This window comes from Prosopis cineraria, unplaced genomic scaffold (assembly GCF_029017545.1).
Source record: "Prosopis cineraria cultivar Desert tree isolate PC_DT_omini unplaced genomic scaffold, ASM2901754v1 PC9, whole genome shotgun sequence".
Lineage (NCBI taxonomy): Eukaryota > Viridiplantae > Streptophyta > Magnoliopsida > Fabales > Fabaceae > Prosopis > Prosopis cineraria.
Window position 1 is genome coordinate 5040207 of NW_026555340.1, and position 24234 is coordinate 5064440.

The following is a 24234-nucleotide window of genomic DNA, read 5'->3' on the forward strand; positions in this document are numbered from 1 at the left end:
TCTAATAAATCAGCTTGCGAGCTGCGTGAAAATAGAAGAGAGAAAGAGGAAGAAAATGAAAAGCTTGGTTTTAGCTTTACTAAGGCATGACATTTGGTCCCCATTATTGATAGATTGAAGCTCCCAAACACCCATTATTGATAGGGTTTAAGTTGGGAGATGGATTTTCAGTCCATATGAGTATGGGTCCAATTACATTGGTTAAAATGAGAGTAATGGGAGTGATTTAATGTATTGGAACACCATATTGATGATTTTGAAAGTGGTTGGTCCATAGGAGCATTTATATCCAAAAATTGATATTTATGGGATAGTTGGGAGAGGTTAATGTGCATTAATGATGGTTTGAGGTATTATTAATGATAATGTGCATTAATAAAATCTAATGAACCCATTGGGTATGAATGGGTAGTGGTTATGAGTTGGTAAAATAGTGTATGAGGAATTTTATATTGATAAAGCTTGAAAAGCTAGATGATAATGATATCTTTATGATTTGGTTGTAGAGAGGTTCGGCTTGGCACCTTTCGAGCTTGTTAAAGCTTGGGGAAGTTGCCATAGTGAGGGCTAAACTTTTGACCTCTCAAAGGTTTGAGATAACCGGGGAAAACTTAATCTTTATAGTTGAATATTAATTGTTTGTGAAATGTGATTCATGAGTTTAATTGATGATACATATTGGCTAATACTTAATTGTGAAATGATTTTGGAGAAGAGAAAACCTTGATTTCTACCACCCTTAATGTTTTGTGAAATTACTTGTGATTTATTAATATAGGTGGAGAGTTGTGATGAATTAAGTGTCAAAATGTGAAGTATACGTGTTATGTGAGTTCATGTGTTGAGTAAAGATTGTTAAATGCATATTATGTGTGAAATGTACATAGCATGATCATTGTTGAGAGTTTTCCTAGGAAGGGGAGTAGATTGATTGAAATCCACATGGTATTGGCAGTGAGCGTTGAAATCGGGAACTAACCTTGGCATCGATCATTGGAATTGGGAGGTAGCTCTTATCCCATGATTGATTTAGGACTGTCTCACTTGTTATATGAGAGACTTAAACCTAACTAGTCTCCACTGGTTCATGAAAAGGCTAGATTAGGGGTACGACACCCCATAGTTATTAGTATTAGGGAAAACCAAATTACATAAGTGAGTGAGTTAATCCTAACCTAGTAACTCCTCATAAGTAGAAGGCTGGATTAGTTCGTGAAGGACGTAGCCTCGTAATAGCCATCGGTTTTGTGTCGGAGGTAACAAGAGGATATAAGGTTGGCATATAATCATGCATATAAGTCCAACCACATGGTTGTTAATTTTATGATCCGGCATGTGTTAAGGGCACATAGTTGTTATTTTGTGACCTTGAGTTATGTTTTTGAAAACAACATGATATAGTGTTTTATGGCAAGCCCGATCACATGGTTGTTAGTTTTGTGAACTGTAGCCCAATACTATGTGATATATGTGTTATGTGCTTATTTGCATCTATTTACAATTACTATAAGGGTTGAGTGAAACTTGGTTACTAAGTAGTTGTACTCACCCCTCAATTTTTAATATTTTTAGGGACTATCTCATTGGATCCAAGTCGGGAAAAACACACAAAGACTTAGAATTTGTGGAGTAAATCCTCTTTATGTCTCTCTTTAATTGCTTACATGTATATTTGTTAATGTAATTGCCAACTAAGGTTAATTGTCATGATTGGTGTTCTACTTGCATGATTTTGTGTTTAACTAGTGTATTTTGTACCTTGGGTTAGTGAGTTTTTGTTGTAAACCCATGGATAAGGCCAAAGTACTTGTACAAGTAGGAACATATGTATTTTTGAAAAATATAAATGGAATAGTTGATTTTATGCAACTTTTCCTCCCTTTCTATGTTTTGTGAAAATTGGGGTTGAGTGGTGATTTTGTTAAATAAGTATTTTTGATTGCATGTGGTGTGTTGCACAAGTCCGCAAGAGTCCATTGAGCGTGATCGGAGGATTGGTGTAGGCTATTGACACATGTGGCTGAGTTAGGATACCTCATTTGAGAAATTTTATAAAAATGTGTCAAAATGAATTTTAGTATCCAACTTCTTATAGAAAATGAGTTTGAAATGTGAAACCTGTGCCATTAGCTAGAGCTAGAAGAAAGCTCCGTGTAAACACCAAAACCACCTCAATCAGACGTCAGATGGAGTTTTGGGATGCGTCGGAAGTTCGCTCCCTGCGCTATCAAATGACAGCACTGATCTGTCAAATTTTGTGCAATGCACCACGGCGCATGGCACCTCACACCGCGATGTATGGCATAAAGGAAACATGTCGCGGTGCATGAACCTTAAGCTGCGGCACACGTGTCAAATTTTGTGTAAAAATCTGTTTTTAGTTTTAAAACTCATTATTTGGGTCCCAATTAATTTTCAAGCTTCCGCTTAGTTTTTAAAACTCTGATTTGAAGTCCTTAAATTATATTTGAAATTTGAAATGGCAAATTGAGATTCCTTTGAAATAGATTTTGAGAAATTCATTTATAAACCCTACAGTTTGGTAATTCTTGTGAGCTAAACCCTAGATTACCATGATTTAGAGTTATGTGTGATTTAACCTCAGGGAGGTTTCATGTATCATATGGCTTGTTAAGTCATGATAAACTTTAAAAATTTGATTTTATTTTTAAGTTAAGTAACAATTTCATATTTATTACTTATATTTAGATTATTATATACATATATAATTTGTTTAATTTAATTATTACATTACTGGTTCGACCATTGGTCTAACCCAGTTGGACCATGCAAACCATAAACTGCTAACCTTACCAATTTAATATCTAGTCTGATTTTAAAAACATTGCTTTTTCACACTTCAATTGCCTTCAAAACTAAAGCATCAGAAGACGACCCTTTTAACGTGTCAAAAATCAATATAACTAAAGTTATTATCAAAATATAGTAATTATATATTTTTTCTCACAAGTATCCCCCTAACAATTTACTTGAGCCTCAAGATATAGTTAGGTATTAAATATAGATACCTTTTATAGCAAGGATTCAAACATTGGTTTGTCATATTATGAGTAGAGGCAAAGCATATATAATAATAAAAAAAAAGTTAAACATATATATATATATAGATATATATCATTAACATAACATAAATATTTTAACACATATATTTATATTCAATTATACATATATAAAACAAAAATAAATATATACCATCAATTTTTTAAAGTTTTGCTCATCTATTTTTCAAGGCATAAAAATAATTAATTATCATGTTTACAAAAAACTTTTTAGAAATTTCTTTATGAATATAAAATATCATTAAATTGATGAAAATTTCATCTTTCCCTATGAGTACTAAATGATTTAAATGCATCCTATGGATCTAAATATATTCAATTTAAGAAGATCTATTATTTGCTCACTGAATTTACTACTTAATTTTTTTAAATTAATAATCATAGTAAATAAATATATCAAATATGATAATGGTGTTCAATTGTTATAAAATTTTTATGTCGATGAGATCAAGTTATATCAAAGTAAAGATCATTTATATCATAAATTTTAATAGTTTTGTTATTAAAAAAAGTAATTTTTTCTAGAAGAACATTTTAATCATAACCCCTTGACTTTTGAATAAGTAATTTTATGATAGATATCTATCACATATCATCAAAATATCTTGAAATTTTAATTACAATGCTTGACAAAGTTTGTTAGCAATAATTCTTATAATTTATTTCATCAAATATAAAATGTAAGAAAAATCAAATGATACAAATGCCTTAAGCATGTGTAGCATTATCCCGTTGAAAATAAGTAGATCATAGGACAAAATTATATCTTCAGGCTACTAAAACGGTTGCACTATACATGTGTATAAGATTACATATAGATCATTGAAATGAGAATTTTATCTAGTGTCTCAAGACTTCCATTTGGCTAAGAAAATTTTTTTTTATAATATGCTAATTTAGGAGGTTGAAAATATATAACTCTTATATTTTATTAAAAAATTAAAATTTAGGGGTACCCTTATCTCCACTCCAAGTTTTAAAGGACTAGCGCTTTCAATTAGACCCAACTCCATTGGTAATATAGTTATTATATTATTGTCATTATTATTCTATAATTGTTAATTAATCATATTGATAGTATTTTCTCTATCTCAAATTATAAAATACTTTTGGATAAAATCTCACATATCAATAAACTTCATTAAATACACTTAATAATTTTATTTTTTAAAAAATAAAAAAATAAACTTCCAAAACACCCTTCATTTAATATATTGAAAAGAGATATGAACAGTAATTAAATAGAGAGGGAAAGGATAATATTGGAATAAATTTATTTAATAAAAAATTGATTTTTTCAAAATGTCTTATATTTTAGGACACTAAATTTTCTCAAAAAATGTCTTATAATTTAAGATGAAGAGAGTACTTAGTAGTATTCTTTTAATTTAACTAGAACAATGATGTATGTGGCCATTTTTTCCACGGAGTTTTTCTTCTTCTTTTTTCTTTCATTTTATTTTTTAGGAAAGAGAGATTTTTTAAGAAAAATAATTATGTCTAGATCTCAAGACACAGTTAAATACTGCAAATTTCATTGATAATTGCGCATAACAAAATGCCTCATTTTTTATTGCTTAAAGGATGTTCTCCTGTTGCAAGTAATCCTATTTAGTACACGATATGATGACCCAAACCCTGGCCGTTAGTACAAAATGTCTCACTTTATTATGGGAGAATGACAATTAAGGACCTCCTAAAAATATTAATCTCAATTATGAACCGTGAACTTTTAAAATCTCAGTTAAGGACCATGGTCCTTAATTGTGATAAAAAAATATAGTTTGTGAGGTGGGATTCACTAATGTAACTTGAGAATTCACTAACCCAACTTAAAAAAATTACTAACGTATATTATAAAAACATAAAACCCTACTTGAAAATAGAATGTTTAACAAAAAGCACTACTTAAGAATTTACTAACTAGACTTAAAAAAATTTCTAACGTATATTGTGAAAAAATGAAACCCTATTTAAGAATCATTAATAAAAAGTGACTTATCCAAATTGGTGTTTTTTATTAAACAATCAATTTTCAAGTGGACTTTCATGTTTTTACAATATACGTTAGAAATTTTTTCAAGTTGAGTTAGTGAATTCTCAAGTGGCGCTTTTTGTTAAATAATTAATTTTCAAGTGGGATTTCATGTTTTCACAATATATGTTACAAATTTTCTCAAGTTGGGTTAGTGAATTCTCAAGTGGTAATAATGAATTCTACCTCACAAACTATATTTTTTATCACAATGATTGGAATTTTAAAATTTCACGATCTGTAATTGGGATTAATATTCTTAGAAGGTCCTTAATTGTCATTCTCCCTTTTATTATACTCAATTGTCAATGTTTCTTTTGATATTTAATTGTGCTGTGAAATATTTCGTTATAGTTCTTCCTTTTTCATAAAATTTTTGAATAAACTATGCACTCTTTGAAAGCATGGAGGCATAGATTAGATTTGATTCCTTTTAAACCCAATTCACCTAAACTATTTTTAAGTATATATACATTAAAAAAAAAATCAATAGAGACCCACACATACATACTCCTTCTTTCAGCATTATAAGACATTTTTTCAAGTATCATGTTCAAAAATGAGGTATTTTGGGTTGTTGGAAGTGTAAATAATAAGATGTTCTAATTGAGACAACCTATTAAATACAGATAAATATAGAAAGAATGTGTCTTTTAAATATTATTAACTAATTTATTGGGATTATAAATTAGTTAAAAGTGTTCTACTGTTTTTTTTTGGGCCAAAATTAAAAGTATGTTCTACTAATGAACGGAAATTACACGTGAATTATGGTACATTTTGCCATATATCTTAAATGATTAAATATTGTATAATCTTCTGGAATTGCTATCTTTTATTCTTTTTTCCCAAGTCAAAAAAGGCAATACGATTTGTTTACCATACTTGTTGGTAGGTTGTTTTGTATATTAGCGTGGTTGAATTATGATACATTAACGTTCACAAGAAAACAAGGAAACTTCAGGATGTTAATGAGCTGTATATATAATATACAACTTAAACAATTCATTCACATACACACGCAATATATATATATATATATATAAACGTACATTTTACAACAATCATATAGAACAAGAAGTCAAAAAGTGAATGCACAAAATACAAAATTAAATTAAAATAATTAATGTGTAAAAAAGTATGAGACTGTTCTATATATACAACTACTATTCTTGTTCTCCTTCATCTCTGCAGTCTGTTGGAGCGTGGTCGTCTTCTCTCTTAAATCAGAATCAAGCTTTGCTTCGAAGTGTCTCTCATAATTCAGCATCACAATTAATTCAGGTCAGTGATTACTTTTCAGTTCCTTCGCTGAACTCACATTACAAATTGCTTTGTTTTCTAAATGCTTCATTATGTATATAATTTCTTGCTTATATTTCGTATCTGGTCTGAGATTCGTTATCTCTGAGGCCTCCATTAATGGTGGAATGTTAGTTTGCATTTTCATGCTTGGTTTTTTTTTTGGCTTGTTTTCTAATGTTAGTTTGCATTTTACTTATGGTTTTATTGTCATGAAATCATTTTGGTATAATCAATCAAGTGAGATTCAAATATTTTGTGGCTGAATAAGAATAACTCTAACAATGTCATTTTTTTCAATTCACAAAGTTTTAAATTCCTAACCGTCCTTAAATATAATCAGATCCCTTTTACTCAGCATAAACTACTATCGATCACTCTAACATTTTTAGATTGGCGTAAGGAAGCAAATTGATCAAAAATGAAATTTTTAATATATTTTTTAATGTTTTTATTATTTGTTATTTATGAAAACAAGTGTCATTTTTATCTATAAAATTAGTTTCTCTCTTTTTTCATTTCATTTCATCCAGTATGTGTGTGTATTCAAATTAAAGCATTGGAACACAATGTTTGCATGTGAGTTGATAATAATTTTTATTTTTGGTCCGTCACTTTCTCAATCTGATCCCTCACACATAAATACTTTTTAGAAAAACATTACTATTGGTCTATATAGTTTTAACGTGTTTTAGTATAGGCCTATGTAATATTTTTGTTGTTTCAAGTCCTTGTCGTTTACCATAGTGTGCAACATGAGTCCCTTTATTTTTTCAATATGTCTAGAAAAACGATAAGGTGACACTAACGATGTTAAATATATGCTTACCTGTGACAAACATTATTAATATTTGTGCTGAGGTGGAATTATTATACTTCAATAGATTGAAATCCCAAACAGGAAAACAGAACATGGTGGACAACGTTATTAATCTGCTTAATCATAATTTTACTTAGCACATATATATTTATGATGTTAGTCACAAGTCAATATATATATATATATATATATAACATTGTTAGTATTTTGTCTTATAAACCAGTGGGGCTTGAAATATTTTTGGGGGGGGGGACTGCAAGACCTCTATCAAAACATGTTAAAAATATAGGAACCAATAGTTGTATTTTTCTTACTTTTTAATTTAATCTTTAAAATGAAATTAACAAGTGCAATTATTGTTAACTCAATTTGTTAATGATTTGTTATAAGACAAATGTGATTGAATAGTGATAGTGATTCTTATATATATATATATATATATATGATTGACTTAATTGAGAAATATCTATGGGCGAGGGACCATATTTTGAAGAAGGCAAATATACGAAGGACTTAGCTGATGATCTAACTTTAGATCATACTTTACTTAATGTGAGGAACGGTATAGATGTATAATGCTGAGACGTATATATTTTATAGATAAAAAGTGAACCCCATTATTTGTGTGTGTATGTTTGTTTTCATGCTCATAGGTAAAGTTTTTAAGGCATTCAAGTTAGATAATTTATTTATTTGTAAGGGACTAGATTGAGAAATACTACGCAATCTCTAACATGTTAAATAACTAAAATTATAAGAACTTAAGTTATACTGACTTAACATTAATGGATTGAGTTTTAATCAAGTAAAAATTAGAGATTAAGAGCTTATTTCATTTATATTTTAAAAGTTATTTTTTGTTTTTAAAAAAATTTCCCCAGTAAGGGTGAATGTTTTCAAAACTTTTTTCATTTAAAAAAATGAAAATATATTAAAGCTGTTTTCATTTTTTTTCTATTTTTAAAACAAACTAAATTTGATTATTGTAAACTACCTTCAACTATGACCAACTATTATCATAAACTACTATTATTAATCACTTGCATAGAAAACTATTGACTAATGTTTTAATTATAAATTTATTTGTAAATTAACACAATCACACAGATTTTATTTTATTTTTGAAAAACAATTTTTAAGAATTGGTTTGCATAATAGTTTTTAAAAACAAAAAAGAACAAAACCAAACAAGCCCTAGCTATAAAAATTGAAGTTGCACTGAGTCAAAATACAGGAATGGTACGTATTGTAGTGCACAACCTATTTTTTTTTCATTTTTATTTTTTCCTTTTAAACCAAAACAGTTATATATTCATTCTTAATGCTAAACACTTATTTCCTACAAAAAATGTGCAAAACAACATGAATGATGATTAATAGTAACAATGAGATACTAAATAGAGCGAAAAAATCACATTAGGAAAATTAAAATTCATTAATTTTGTAATTATACGGTCTTCGATTGTCAATCTCCAAAAATTCAATCCAATTTTTTTTTTTGGCCTGTTGTGTTGTATTGATATTTTGGAATATTGTAGAATGAGTGGGTCATCAAGAGGAGGAACAGACGATATTGGAGAAAGTGGAACACAGAGTAATAATAATATAGAGGAACAAGTGTTTTCCTCTTTGAATGATAATTATTACTCATTAGTACGAGAGAGAAAGAAATCACTACGAGCTCGCTATTATTTTGGCCTCATATTCTTCGTCGCCAATCTTCTTGCTTGGTTTATTCGTGACTATGCCCAATCCCTTTTATCTAATTCGCTTCAATGTAAGTCATCCTTCTTTTAACTTTTGCACTTTTATTCATTTAAGGATAATGGTATTCTTGCGGAAAAAACTGTTAGAATATTTTTACCCTTTAACTCTTTTTTTATTTTTAACTCTATTGTCATTCTCTCCTTAAAAATGTCACGTTATTCTATCCTCAAAAGTGATTAATTTTTAACTTTTCGTACATTTATTCTATTTTTTTTTATATATTTTCCCCAGATCTGAAAGCATGTGGGGTTGGAGGACAAGATTGTTTTCATACCTTTGGAGTTCTTCGCGTGAGTTTAGGATGTTATGTATCTTTCTGCCTACACATCATCTTCTTGTCGTGACTCATTAAATGCTTTAGCAAATTACACAATTTTTTTTTATAAAAAATTGTTTTTCTCTGCTAAGATTTTATTTAAAAAATAAATAAATTACATAGACATTATAGTTTTAAATATGTTGCATTTTCCTAAAACAAAAAAGACGCATTACTCTTTAGTCTAATTTTATATTCTAGGCCAAGATACTCTTCATTCAAATTTTAAAATTTTCAAAATATGTATATTTAAAAGTGTATTGTTAGTGTGCAGGTAAACTTTCTAATATTTAAGAAACATAAATGTATATTTCTTAAAAAAATTATGAAATGATTATTGGAAAAATTCCATTTTCACATTGTTTGAACGATGCTGATGATCTGATTATTTCAAGCACCATTTTACGTTAAAATAAAACTAAAATATATTGTAAAACAAGCTCAAAGCTTGCCTTTGTATCTCAATATATATATATATATATATATATATTGTAAAAATCCCTTTCCTACTAAAATTTTACATAACTAGAGTTCAATTGAAGAAGAATTTTAGGGACCGTTTGGTTTCTGTTTTTAAAAAATTATTTTTGTATTTTAAAAAGAAAAAAATTAAAAAAACTCATTAGGATAAGTAATATTTGAATTTAATTATTTTTAAAATTATTCTATCTTTATTTTCAAAAATAAAAAACAGAAACATCTTAAAATTATTTTCATTTTATTTTTAATTATTTTTAAAACACACTACATTTAATTATTGAAAAATATGATTAATTTAACCGGTTTCTTTTATAAACAGCTACTATTAACTGCCTTGCAACCATGAAAATATATGTGTGTTATTTAAGGTTAAATTTAATTTGGATATACTGTGTGTGTGTATGTGTTGGGAAGGAACGTCCTTGACAAAGGATACAGATATTTTTCTCAGTAATGTTTGTGAGTACACTGGAAACAAGAAAATTACAAGAAGGTCGGAATTCATGGCATTGTGGATGTTGGGGATTCAAATCTTTTTTATTACTTCTATCAATTACTCTCCCATTCTTTCTCCCTTCCCAAATTGTTCGAATATATGGTATGTTTCTATCATTTATCCAGGTTTTATTATTCAATTTTTATTTATTTAATTTTAAATATTTTGTATATTTTCAATAATTTATTCATTAGGCCTAGTGACCCAACATCAAGTTTGGCTGAGCTGGGCCTGCCTAGGATTGTTGGGCCTTTCTTTTGGTTCCCCCATTTTCTTTCCTTTTTCTTTGACCTTTCTATGTTTTTTCCTGCTGCATTTGATGAAAAGAAAAATGTGTTGAATAATTAAATTATGGTATATTAAATGCGTATAATTTTTACATTATTCTTATGTTACTATTACTTTTATTTAAATTTTATTTAAAAAAATTTAATTTATTAATTTTTATTTTTGCAATATTTCATTTTCCTTTTAAATGGGCTAACTTGTTTTTATTTTTATTTTTTTGCCTATCCATCCCATTTCCCCTTTAAATGAGCTAATCTATCTTTTCAGTCAAAATATGATATACTAACTACTTTTTATTTTCACAATTTAATTGTTATTTAAAATAAAATTCTGTACAAATCGAGAAAAAAAAAATTGCATGAAATTCGGGGCTTGAGTCTAACCAAAGAAAAAAAAATTGATTTGAATACTGTTATCTTATGTTAACACGCGTCATTATCTTAGGGATTAAATTAAGATTTGAATGAAATTATAAGGAAACAAATGTAACTTAGCAAATTAAAATAGTCATATTAGAATTAGATGAACAGATACTCTTTTAAACCTCAATGCATAAAAAGTCCAGCTCAAAAATATTTCTCTGTCTTTTCTTAAATATTGCTTAAATAAGATATTGTAATTATCTTGCAGGTGAAATTGCTCGTATCGGTGCAGGGTGAGCTTCGAGTCCTTCACTTAAAATAATTGTTAATATCTTAAGAGTATTTAAAGATAATGAAATTTACCAAAATAATAAGATTCTTGTTTTTATTGAGGTTTTCATCATTATTAATGTGTATTTTTTCTTTTATTGATACAGAATTTTTCTTCTCTTACAACTTGTTAGTGTTATCCATTTCATCATATGGTGGAACAAGTTATGGACTCCAGAAGATGAAAGGAAAAAGAGGTACATCTGTAATGTCACTGTTTAGTGGTCTTATACATATAATTATTCACCTATATATATATATATATATATAACTATGTGGTATCCAATATTATTGCAGGAAAATGACAATAAAATCTTCTTGAATTATATATATTATAATATGGTCCCTTGAAATGCCGTAATTTCACTAAAATTCCTAAAGGCTTTTATGTCAATAAATTTGAAATTAAAAAGATTATTTTACCCTTACTGACAAGTTGTAATTTCTTGTTCAATTATTGTAATTTTTTGAATAAAAATTATTATTTTTTAAATAAAAATTGTGATTAGGACTTGTTATTTTGAGAACTTATTTTCTAATAATAAAATTATAGTTGGCATGTTGTAATTTCTTGTTCAAATCTTGTGATTCATAGAAGAAAAATTATTATTTCTTAAATAAAAATTGTGATTGTAGCTTGTTATTTTAAGAAGTTTATCATCAAAAATTACAATTGACAAGTGATTTCTTATTTAATTCTTTCAATTTACAAAACATAAATTATAATTGAGACTTATTATTTTCAATAAAGGTAAAATAATCTTTTCATTTAAAAATTTATTAACACAAAAGTCCTTAAGAACTTCAATAGAATTATAACATGTTAAAATATCAGATTGTCATTTATATAATTTAAAAAAATTTTATTATTAATTTCCCTATTATTGCCAACAATAATACAAATTCAAGCAAAGTTAACTCCAACTACAATACAAATTCCATTTCTTTGGTTTGGACCAAGTTTTGTTTAAACTCTTTTTGGTCTTTAATTTTTTTTTTAAGTATAACGGGCTTGAATTGATAGTTCTACTATTCTATTTGGACCTTTTGTTACTAATCGTTTTACTATTTGTTTAATAATATTTAACTTTATATGAAAAAACTCCAAAAACGAAGTATTTCTCCAAATATGATTTGTTTAATTTATCCATAGGATTCATAACTGTTGCCTTTCGTTCTATTTTTCTTATATTAAAAAAGAAACCCATCTCCCAATCCCTTGCAATATAGTGATTCATTATTCAGCTCATTAATGAATTAAAGTGTAGTATATAGCCAATAAAAGTTAGTTCGGTTAGCAGGAATTTTGTCTATAATTCATGAGAGCATAAGTTCAAATATCTTGCTGTTGATGTGAAAATTTTATTAATAAAATTTGTAATTAAGTACATAATTGTAAGCATACCTTGAGTTTGGAAGCATGTGTATCGATAAATTTTAAAACCTAACTCACCTAAATTTTTATTTTTAGCCTTGAAGTATTATGTCTTAATTTTAATAAGTTTTTAATATCCAACTCATCTAAATTTTTTTGCATAAAAAAAGGCGTCAGCATGCATTGTTGACTGATATAAGTAGATTGAATGGGATGGACTCAATATCTCATTAGTAAAATTGAGAGTTTAAATCTTACATTAAAAAAATAAAAAATCATGCAAAGAGAGATAACCTTGTATTGAATATCATAGAGTGAAAAAGGCATAATGTCAAATATTAAAACTAAAAACTCTTAAATGTGAAAATCAGAGGGCCTATTTGATTACCTGTTTTTAGAATGGTTTTTTATTTTGAAAAATAAAAAAATGAAAAAACCTATTTGAAAATGTATTTTCTGTTATCTATTATTAAAAGAAAGTAAAAAAATATTTTGAAGAATTAAAAAAATATCATTTAGATATTTTGTTATTTTTGTTTTGCAAAACTAGAGAAAAGGCAAAAAATATTATACTTTCATAAATAACAATCATGTTAACAAAATAAATTATTCTTTCACCATTTATTTTACCAATTTAGATATATTTTTTAAATAATAATTTAAATAGACTTTTTTTCATTTATTGTTTCCAAATTGTTTTTTCAAAACTATTAAACAAAATTGTTTGAGAACATAAAACAGAAAACTGTATCAAACAGGCCCTAAATCTTTGTACGCTATTGTAATTAACAGCTGTTCCCTTGGACTTTTTATCTCAACGATATTTCATGGCGCTTCCTTTTGTGGAGTTGTGTGGATGTACACGTCATATGCCTCAAGATCTTCATGTTTCCTCAACATCTTTTTCATCACTTGGACTGCTATTCTGCTTGCTGTCATCATCGCTGTGTCTTTACATTCTAAGGTACCTTCTTTTCCCTTTTCCTTCTTGATCACGAGCCATTAATTAGGCGCCTTGTCTTGCATGAAGCTTAAAAAATGCTCTTCATGACTTTGTTAACTAGTTAATATATCCAAATTAAATCCCTTTTTCCGATAACATATATAGTACTTTGACTTTGACACTTATAAACTTTAGGAAGAATTACATTCAAGGACTCCTCAAAAAATTATTTATGGACAAAGATCAATATGAAACAGATTGTTGTTAAAATAGGAACATAATTTTTTCCCCTCAAATGGGACTTGTTCTTAATCCTTTCTGTGAATAATTTTCTTGACTTATTCTTGAATATGATTTTCCCTAAACTTTATTATAAATGAAACCTGAAATATTTAAAGTTGTGAATATAGAGTTTTACAGAGTTAATTAAAGTCCATTTTTATCAAGTATACATTATTTCCTTTAAACTTGAAAAGACTGCAGATTTTTTTTCAAAAAAAAAAAAATCCCCCCACCCCTTTCTCGGTGGAGGATCGCCCACCACGGACATCACCATTATCAACCATCTTTTAATTCCTCTGGGCATCATCCTTGAAAAATTAGACATGAGCCAAACAGTGACGGATTCACAGGGGGCAAGGGCAAGCACCCCCGCAACAAATTTTTTTAAGAAATTGTTTTATTTTTACCTGTAAAAAAATGTTAAAACCAAATTTGGCCCCAACTATTATATAATTTTGTATGTTGACTCCCCTATAGAGTTGTTTCTCTATCGGTCTCTGGAGCCAAGAGACTTCAAAACCGCCACAATCGCCCAGCTCTGTAGAGAATGGATCGAAATCCTTTTCCTGGTGGCCAGGGTACAAAACGCCAGTGGGGTTCTTTTTCTAAGATTGAGGATTTTTTTTAAAAAAAATTACCTGTTTGCATGAGGTGGACAATCTGAGCACACTGTGCTGCCTAGTGTATATTTTTAGTTAACAAAAAATATTTAACAGTTAAACTTAACTCAGTAATGGCAATGGATAAAAGGGACCTGTTATAAACATTTAACGTACGAGAATAATATGCGAAAGTTGAGTTTAAGATATTGGCTGGCATGCCTAAGAGTATAGTTTGAGGGCAAAATTTGAGTTCAATGCATTTGTATAATCAAATCATACGAATTAAGAATAACAATTAAAATTACTTGATATTTTTTACTTTATTAAAAAGTGTTATGGTATTCCAAGATCAATTTTAGCCTCACACGTGTATAGTTATTCTAATAATTATTTAAGGATTGGGAAAAAAATTGATAAATAGTTTGTAAAATTTTATATCAAGGGCCATGTAATTAAACCTTTGGTAAGGAATCTTATAAATATGACCAAAGATATAAAACTGAAAAATCGTATTATTACTTGCTAAATATACAGGCTTTGCATAGTAAAAATGCTGAAATAAAAAACCAAAATTCCTGTATTGTATTTCCTCATAACAGTAATATGAGACCCGTTTGTTTAAGATTTAAAAAATAATTTTTAAATATTTGAGAAATTTCTGTAAAAATTATATAAAAAACAAACATTATGTTATGTTTAGTTATGATATTAAAAAATGATCATTAGTTAGTTATTTTTAAATTTTATAATATCTTCTTTATTTTTTTATAAAAATAAATTATTATTTAACATATATCCTGTTTTTTTAAATATTCTCCCTCATTTATCGTATTAGATTATTTTCAAAAGCTACTTACTCATCGCAACTTCTTAAAATGACTAGAAATATTTTTTTTAATTCTAATTATTTTCAAAATTTTAAAAAATATAATAAAAAACTCACAAAATATATTTTTTAAAAAAATAAGTATTTTTTCATAAAATAAGCTGAAGCAAATATGGGCTCATAATTGAGTTATAAATATAATTAATAAATTAATAATTTGCAGGTTGACAAAGGTCTTTTATCCTCAGGAATTATAGCTTCTTACATTGTTTTTCTCTGTTGGACTGCTATAAAAAGGTCAGATTTTTTTTACTTATTGCATTCAAAATTTTTATGATTTAATCCTTTAATCCTATTTATAGGATAGATGGATATTCATTTTGGTCATATCTTTAGGGCACCTTAATTATTATTGTATCCATATTTACACCTTTGCCTCAAAATGTTAGGAAGGTTATTAAATGGTAGATTATTTATTTTTAAAATATGTATATTTAATACAGTATAGTTAGATACTTGTTGAATTTTTTGATAAAGTTGATAAAATTTAAAATTTTCTTAATTTCAATTAAACAAGTTAGAATTGATTTATAAATATAACTAAATAGAGCATCATTATTGTTTACAAAATTTACAATATGCGCGCAAGCGCATGTGAATGATTGCTATAATATGATAATTTCTTTTGTTATCCCTATGCTATTTTATTTTATATCATTAGAAATGAGTCTAGTATTTTATATTTACATTTAATTCAAGAAATAAATCATACTCCCTTCATTTAGTATTATAAATCACTTTTAGTCAGTAACACCTTCAATAAGGTAGTTAATTTTTTTTTAAATTATATATTCTTTTTATGTTCATTACCATTAGGCTAAAGTATACTTATAGCCCTCTAACTTTATATAACATTTTAATTTAGTCCTTTAATTTTGTAAAGTATCTTTTTAGTACTTTAATCCCAATATTGTTAGTTTCATGTATTTTTTTTTGTATCAATCATTATTATTTTAAAAAAATTAAACTTAATATGTCAACATTTGAGAATGTTTTATCAATAGTTAAAACTTTATTGTAAAAATATGTTAGGATGAAACTAATAATGCTAGGATTAAAAGACTAAAAAAATACTTTACAAAATTAAGGGATTAAAATAAAATATTATGTAAAGTTAAAAGACTAAATGTAAAATATTGTGTAAAGACACTTTACCCTTATCATTAAATATTTAAAAGACACTTTTAAATGTTGTGCAAAGACACTTTACCCTTATCATTAAATAGGGTGTCTCAAATAGAAAACATTATTAATCATATTCCTTAATTAAGAGTATTTTTGAAAAAAAAAAATTATGAATTGCACTTTTAAAAGTGTTTTATATTTTGAAAATGATATTTAAAAAAAAGCCTCATAATATTCACTACAAAAAAAAACTTTTAGTGGTGACAAAAAGTTGCCACAATATTGTTGTGAGAACTCTTATTGTTGTCTATGTACGGCAACAATAAAAGTCACTATTAAAAATATTCAATTAGCGGCAAGAAGGTAAATTTATTATAGCAAAAATATAGTCATCACTGAAAGTTTAGAATCAATGACGACAAATGTTGCTACAAAAACCACACATTAGTACTGGCAACTATTTAGTTGCCACTGAATGTTAAGCATCAATAGTGACATTTGTCATTATGGAAACTACCAATCACCAACCACTTTTTTGTTGCCATTGAAAAGTGATGCTAGTCAACCAAGCCACATGGTGCCGTGTCACCCTCCCATTCCCTCTTGGTGTCACTTCATTTGCCACATGTCACCCTTCAAGTGAGGGCATGTCATCTTCCTTGTGCCACTCATGTCACTGCCATGTGTCACACATTTATATTTTCATTTTACAAATTACTTTCTCCAATGTTCGAACTAATCGCCTCCTTTTTTGCCACTAAACTGAAATGAGCCTATAGTTTATTATTACATAATTAAATATATATTATTAAACTAAACAAAAACACATATATTGTAAAAATTAAATATTATAAAATATTATTACTATCATTAAATACTTCAATTTAATTCTTTTAATTTATTTAAATTAAAAATTATATTATTTATTTTTTCTGATGTAAACTATAAATATAATTGATACAATATCATTTATAGTATTTCTTTTTAATTTTTTTACTTCTTGAGGTTATTGTATTATTTATTTTAATATTCAAGTTTATAATTTTAATATAAAAATATCTAATAATAAATAATAAAAATATAGATGATTATACATCAGATCATTTATATTTATTCTTTTGGCTAGTTTTAATTAAAATTTTATCTTTACTTTTATTTAACAATAAATCTTAAGTAATGTAATTGACTTGTTTTTCCATTACATTTTACTTTTTTTTTATTAGTTTTCATTTTTAAACTATAATTTTATAACAAAATTATATATATTATCTAATTTTTTATATTTACGTTGCAAGATAGCATCAAACAAAAAAAAAATCATATAGCATCATATACATAGATATATTTCATATATTGTAAAAATTAAAAGTATAATTTTAAAATATCTCTTTTCTCTTCTTTTTAGCTTTCTCTTTCCTATCATTAGCTATCAAATTGAAACATTTAAACCAATATCAAGCTTCAAAGTTATCGATATTAAATGAAGAATTTGAATTAAAAAATTAGATTAGATAAAATATCATTATATGAATAACTAAATTTAACTATTACATGTTTAATTATTATAAACAAGTAGCGTTATTATTTAAAACATCAATTTAATCATAAAATATTTAAAAATAGAGACTCATTATCATATCATATGCATTCCGAATTAAAATATCAAACAACAGGTTTTTATTGGATTAAAAATAATACAACAAAATTACATGAAATATATTAAATAAAAACTCATTACATTATTTTATATATTCATAATAAAATTATAATAATACAACAAAATTAATGTATTAAAATGTTAAATATTGGATTAAAAAATAAAAAAATTATGATGATAATATCTAGTTATTATTAATTATTACGAAAGTCAAACTTTTAATAGTAATATTGAAAATTACACTTCCTGTGGCGACTCTAAAAAGTAGCCATTGAATGTGAACTTTTAGCAGCGATAGAAATTTAAACTTTTGGTAGCAATGTTGAAAGCGTGACATTTTATGGCAACACTTTTAACAGTGATTTTGCATGTTGCTGTTGAAGGTCAAACTTTTAGTGGTGACTTTTATTGTCACTGCATGTTATTCATTTTCAATGGTGACTTTTTAGAATTGCCACTGAAAATCATCGCTGAAAGTCATTTTTTTTTTGTAGTGATTGAAGGAAGGAGTATTGTTTATGAATTATAGTATAAGGGTTAATGAGTAAATAGGACCCTGAACTCTTACTCGAAAATCATCCTAGACCCTGAACTCTTAAAATATGAAAAATAAACTCTAAACTTTTAAATTCATAGTAAAATAAACCCTAACTATTAACTTTTTTAACATCGCTACTGTCCACGAGGGTACTGTAACAATTAAGGTTAAATTTGTAAGAAAATAAACCCTAAACAATACTTGTGTGAACAATAATAGTGTTAAAAATTTAACAGTTAGGGTTTATTTTACTATGAATTTAAAAATTTAAAGTTTATTTTACGTATTTTAAGAATTCAGGGTTCAGGGTGATTTTTGAGTAATAACTCAGGTTTTATTTACTTGTTAACTCATAGTATAAATGCCATGACTTAACTTGTTTATTGATTATTAATATATTGATATTGATTCTTGTTATTATTTATGGCTTTCCAGTGAACCCATTATTATAAGATGCAGCCCGGTCAACTCAGAGAAGGAAAATCGTGATTGGATAACAATAATTGTACGTCTTACCCTTCACTCTTATAAACTTTTTAAAAAATTAATTCTTTATATTGATTATATTTTTCTTGCTTTTTTGTTTGGCCACACATTGAGTTTTCTTCCTTTCATTCGGCTACAACTCAAAATTTTCATGTGTGCTGATAATTTTTTGATACAATTCTATGTTATATTCATACTTGTAAAGATTTTGTAAATAATGTAATTTGTTATAAATTTGGTATTCTATATTGGATTATTGATATTAAATATTAATACACATTTAATTTTTGTAGGCCTTTCTGATTGCCATCTTTGCCATTGTGTTTGCCACGTTTTCCACAGGAATTGATTACAAATGCTTCCAGGTGCACTGCTCTATCCATTAATGGTTCAAAAATCAAATAATTGATACGTATTTGAAAAAAAAAAGATTTTTTTTAAATACTTCAAGATGTAGAATTCAATATAGGGGAGAAAATGAAAGTGATTGGCTTGTTTGACAACTTGTTTTGAGAATAATTTTCTATTCTTTAGAACAAAAAAATAAATTTAGTAATGTATTTTTAAAAATTATTTTGGAGAAAAAACTAAATATTGTTTTGAAAAATAGAAAAAAGAAATATCTTTTAGATATTCTGAGATTATTATTTTAGAAAATAAGAAAGAAAGCAAAAACACCTATTTTCATTATTTTTTATTTTCAAAACATGTTTTATGAAGTACCAATTTTTAGAACAATAAAACAAAAGTAATTTTAAACTGATATTATTGGACCAACATTTCCTTTCGAGGCTCTAATTCCCCTTCTAGTATCCAAGCATAGGTTAAATGTATGGGAAGAGGAATGCCCCCTCACCATACACCTAGTTCCAAATTTATTGAATTGAAAATTAATATTATTACATTAATAGGATTAGTATGAGAAATTTTTGCATAGAAACAATGCATAACGTCATCTATATACTCTATCCAGTAAAAATGTGTGATGTTAGATGATTGTGAATATAAATTGATTATATTACCGATGATGATAGAAAAATAAAAGACAAAAAATTAAATATGCACTTTATTTAAAAAATGAAGTCATTAATAATGACACAAAATTTTATTGAATTGAATTGATGTAATTTTATTGGATATAATATGAATAACATGGTGCATTGTATCCATATAAGAATCCGTCAACTAGTTTAGCTATGTTAAACATATATTTTTAATGTTTGTATATTGGTCTATCATGTTATAAAATTTGAAAATCTCTCCTTTTTTTTATCATCAATTTATAATAACATATGAAAATTAATTGAAAATATAAACACTCACTGTCACACACACATATTCTGTATAAAATTTTTCTCAAAAATAATATATTAGATATATGGTGATGTTTTGTATTTTGAAATACTGTTATTCATAATTATCATTTAATGATGTTTAAAAAGTTATAAATTATTTTTACGAAATTAATTATAAAAAATATAATAAAATTAAATCAACAATATATACATGTACATATATATATATATATATATATGAAAAAATTGGCCGCAAAAGTTTCAAGGTTAGTTCCACCCTAATTGTTTCTTTTTTATATGTGCATCATTTCTTTTTATATATATTATATCAATTAATATTAACACTTTTTCCATTCTGCACTGTTTTATTTACATGATCTCCTTAGTAATATTGGAAGAAAAAGTTTTAATCTATTCTATTCCACTCTATTTTATATCATTTCATTAATGATTGTTTCTTTTCTTTTAATCATAAACTCCCAAAAGTACTTTAAGATTAAAAAATTTGATAATTCTCATTAATAATTGAGAGCGGAGTTAATGTTAATATTTCTAGGAAGAAAAGCCAAATTTTTTCTAGAAATAAAAGCGACGTGAATTTAATTATGCGCCAATTTTTTATTTGTTTGGTTTGCAGTTTGGAAAAGATGAAGTGGAAGAGGAAGATGATGTTCCATATATGTATGGATTTTTTCACCTGGTTTTCTCATTAGGAGCAATGCATTTCGCCATGTTATTCATCAGTTGGGATCTCAATAATTCACCCGCCAAGTAAACATTTTTCATCCATTCCTCTACTGCTATTTTTCAAAATCAATCAAAAATAAATAATAATTAATTTTTTTATTTTTATATAAAAATATATTAGTTTAATTATGGTTAAATTAGTAAATTCTAAACTAGTATATCCTCTCCAAGCCAATGAAATAAATTAGTATCTCCTGTAATTTAATGACCAGTACCATTTTAAAACATTTAATATTATTAATTTTGTTTTTATGTAACATATTTTTAATAAATTTTAACTGTGCAATCGATTTCAATTTTTTTTTGGTTAAAACAAAGGATATTTTTCAACAAATTTTACTGAAATTCCAATTTATAATTAACTATGTAAATCAATATTTATAATTTATTTTTCAAAATTTTTTAACAGAAACTTAATTATTATTAATTGAATATTTTGAGACCTAAATGTATTAATTCAATATTTTAGAATTTAGCTATCATTATCCCTGTAAAAACTTGTAAAATACTTCTGGTTGTTGGCAAGTACAGGTGGAGCATTGACGTAGGGTGGGTTAGCACTTGGGTCAAAGTTATCAACGAGTGGTTTGCAGCCTCTTTTTACTGTAAGTCCATATTGAATAAAGTACAAATTGCAATTAAGTTCTAAAATATTAAACTAATCACAATTAAGTTTAAAATAATTTTTTAAAAATAAATTTAAAATATTGATCCAGATAATTGTAAATGTAAAAATATTAGTTGCAAATAAGACATTTAAATTTTAAAAGTAATTGTGATTCCTATTTATAATACTGTTTGAATTAATATTTATAACCCATCTTTTAAAAAATGGGTTAAAGATCATTTCTCCCCTGTAAACTTTTTTTTTTAGGAGTATTAGCTACCCTATATTGAAGGGGTAGAGCAATATCCCTCCTAAGTAATTTTTTTAAGAGTAAAATCATCCTTTCATAAGAGATACATCATCCTTTTCGTTATGTGCTAATATTGAATTGTTGTGGGGGCCACGCACATTGATAGTAAGACATTTTGATTCATTTTGACCATTTGATGATGGTCAAAGGAGTTAAAAGTGGAAGTGACAATAGTTAAATGGATCAAATTTTAGTAGCTAAATTAAACCACAAAAAATAGGTTAGAATATATTGATGTCGCTGTATATAAGCTTCACAATTATTCCATATCAATGGATAATATAAAAGATGATGGGTCTATAACATAAAGACAATTTTACTTTTGAAAAAAATTATTTAAGGAAATATTGCTTCACTCTTTCAATACATAGAGTCCAACACTTTTCAAATTTAGGGAAAAAGTAATCTTTAACCATTTAGAAAATTTTATTGATAACTTAGTTACCATTAATTCAATGTTTTGGACTGTCATTCTCCTTTGAAAAATGGGGAGCAATTTCTCTCCTCCTCTCCCTTGCTTTCCCCAAGTACATTAAAATCCACTCATGATTTTTTTTTTAAATTTTCCCGGACTGTTTCATTTAATAGATGCACTATAGTATAAAATTTTACATGCCCAGGAGGGAAATCAATAGGAGAGAATCCTATTCCAAATAAGTAGAATTGGAGGATCTTTTGCTTAATCTTTATTACTTCTGCATTCACTTAAAACTTTAACTATTCGTCTAATTTTCAATTTATATATTACTTCTGCCTTTTTATTCACTCAAATTTTCATGTAATCCTTATGGTTGCACACAAAATTTAATTATGGTTTCAAAGTTTAAATAAAGTTTAAAACCAATGTCACTTTATTTTTCAGACACTTGTTTTGTTTATTAAAATAAATCATATACTTAATATCCAATATGAAGATTATATATAGCTAGTTATTACATGAAAAATATTTAATCAATTATAAAGATTCAATAAAAATTTTCAAATCAAAAAACTAAATTAGGAAAAATTAAAAATAAAGATAAATTATAGATATTAAAAACATATACCTTCTTTAAAAAGTACAATAAAGCATTGTCATCTATATATATATATAGAGAGAGAGAGAAAAATATGAAGTTTCATTTTGTCAAGTTTTGAGATTTTCTAGATGGAGATTCTACAATACACGGATCATAATTTAAAAATAATTTTTTCCCTGAAATACACATGATTCATATAGCCTAATTATAAAGAAGAAAATCACATAAATAAATTAATATATATTTTAAATTTTTCCCTTCATTTTAGTCCTATAAATTACAAGAACAATTTAATTTGTTTCATTAGTGTATGAATTTGTTTGTATTTGCTTGTTGTAGTGTGGATGCTGATCTCTCCTGTGGTGCGACAAAACAAGGTGACCGGCAACAATGAACCTGTACAAGAGACAACTGACTCTTCTCTAGCTTGAGTTTTTTTTTTGGGTAAAATAATAGCATATTTTATTTTATTATGTATAAGAAACTTTATTTTCCCCCATTTTAAAGCTATGGCGCAATTGTGTAGCCATTAGTGTTATGAAAAAGACCTTGCTGGGTTACTAGCTATGACCAACCTTTTATATATATATATATATATAGTGTAAAATAATTAAATAACACCACTTTTTAGACCAAGTTCCTTTCTTCTCATATCATAGCCTTTGGTGTTCATAGTTTAATACATGCATGCTTGTCTTGGATAAGACACACGCGAGTTTCAGCCTTCAATAATTCATCATAAAACTTAGCGAGTCTATTTTAGGCTTGTGTTGGAACCAATACTCATTTGTTTTAGTGTCTAGAAGCCTTGTTCTTCATTGACCTCTGTTACGTGCTTGTCCTGAATAGGATGCACGCATGTTTGAGTGTTCTAGTGATAGAAAGTGTTCTAAGTTTGCCTTGATGTTCCAATGATTCCCTAGTTCAAGGAGGGTAGTTTTTTAGAAAAATGATTAGAGGCCTTACAAACTACTTAACAAAATGAAGATTTGTGCCAAAGAAAGGAGATAGCTGAGAGGTGCCTTGTGAACTAAGCAAAGAGAAGTTCATGCATTATTGAGGAAATTCCAGCAAGTGTAAGTGGCA

The 24234-nt window shown here is 26.7% G+C and overlaps 1 protein-coding gene across 2 annotated transcripts; it reads left to right on the plus strand.

Annotated features, from left to right (window-relative positions):
* The first annotated feature begins 6312 nt into the window (after positions 1 to 6312).
* Positions 6313 to 23771, plus strand: LOC129321091 (uncharacterized). Of its 2 annotated transcripts, XM_054966826.1 has the most exons (13): positions 6313 to 6399; positions 8776 to 9014; positions 9236 to 9312; positions 10239 to 10398; positions 11215 to 11239; positions 11384 to 11473; positions 13444 to 13615; positions 15528 to 15601; positions 19120 to 19189; positions 19464 to 19535; positions 21103 to 21236; positions 21744 to 21817; positions 23488 to 23771. In XM_054966826.1, exons 2-13 carry the CDS (start codon positions 8777 to 8779, stop codon positions 23577 to 23579), a joined length of 1278 nt encoding a protein of 425 aa, XP_054822801.1. In that variant the 5' UTR covers positions 6313 to 6399; position 8776; the 3' UTR covers positions 23580 to 23771. The 2 variants fall into 2 exon arrangements, with proteins under 2 accessions (XP_054822801.1, XP_054822802.1); XM_054966827.1 differs by lacking the exon at positions 8776 to 9014 and having other exon boundaries at positions 6319 to 6399.
* The last annotated feature ends 463 nt before the right edge of the window (positions 23772 to 24234 follow it).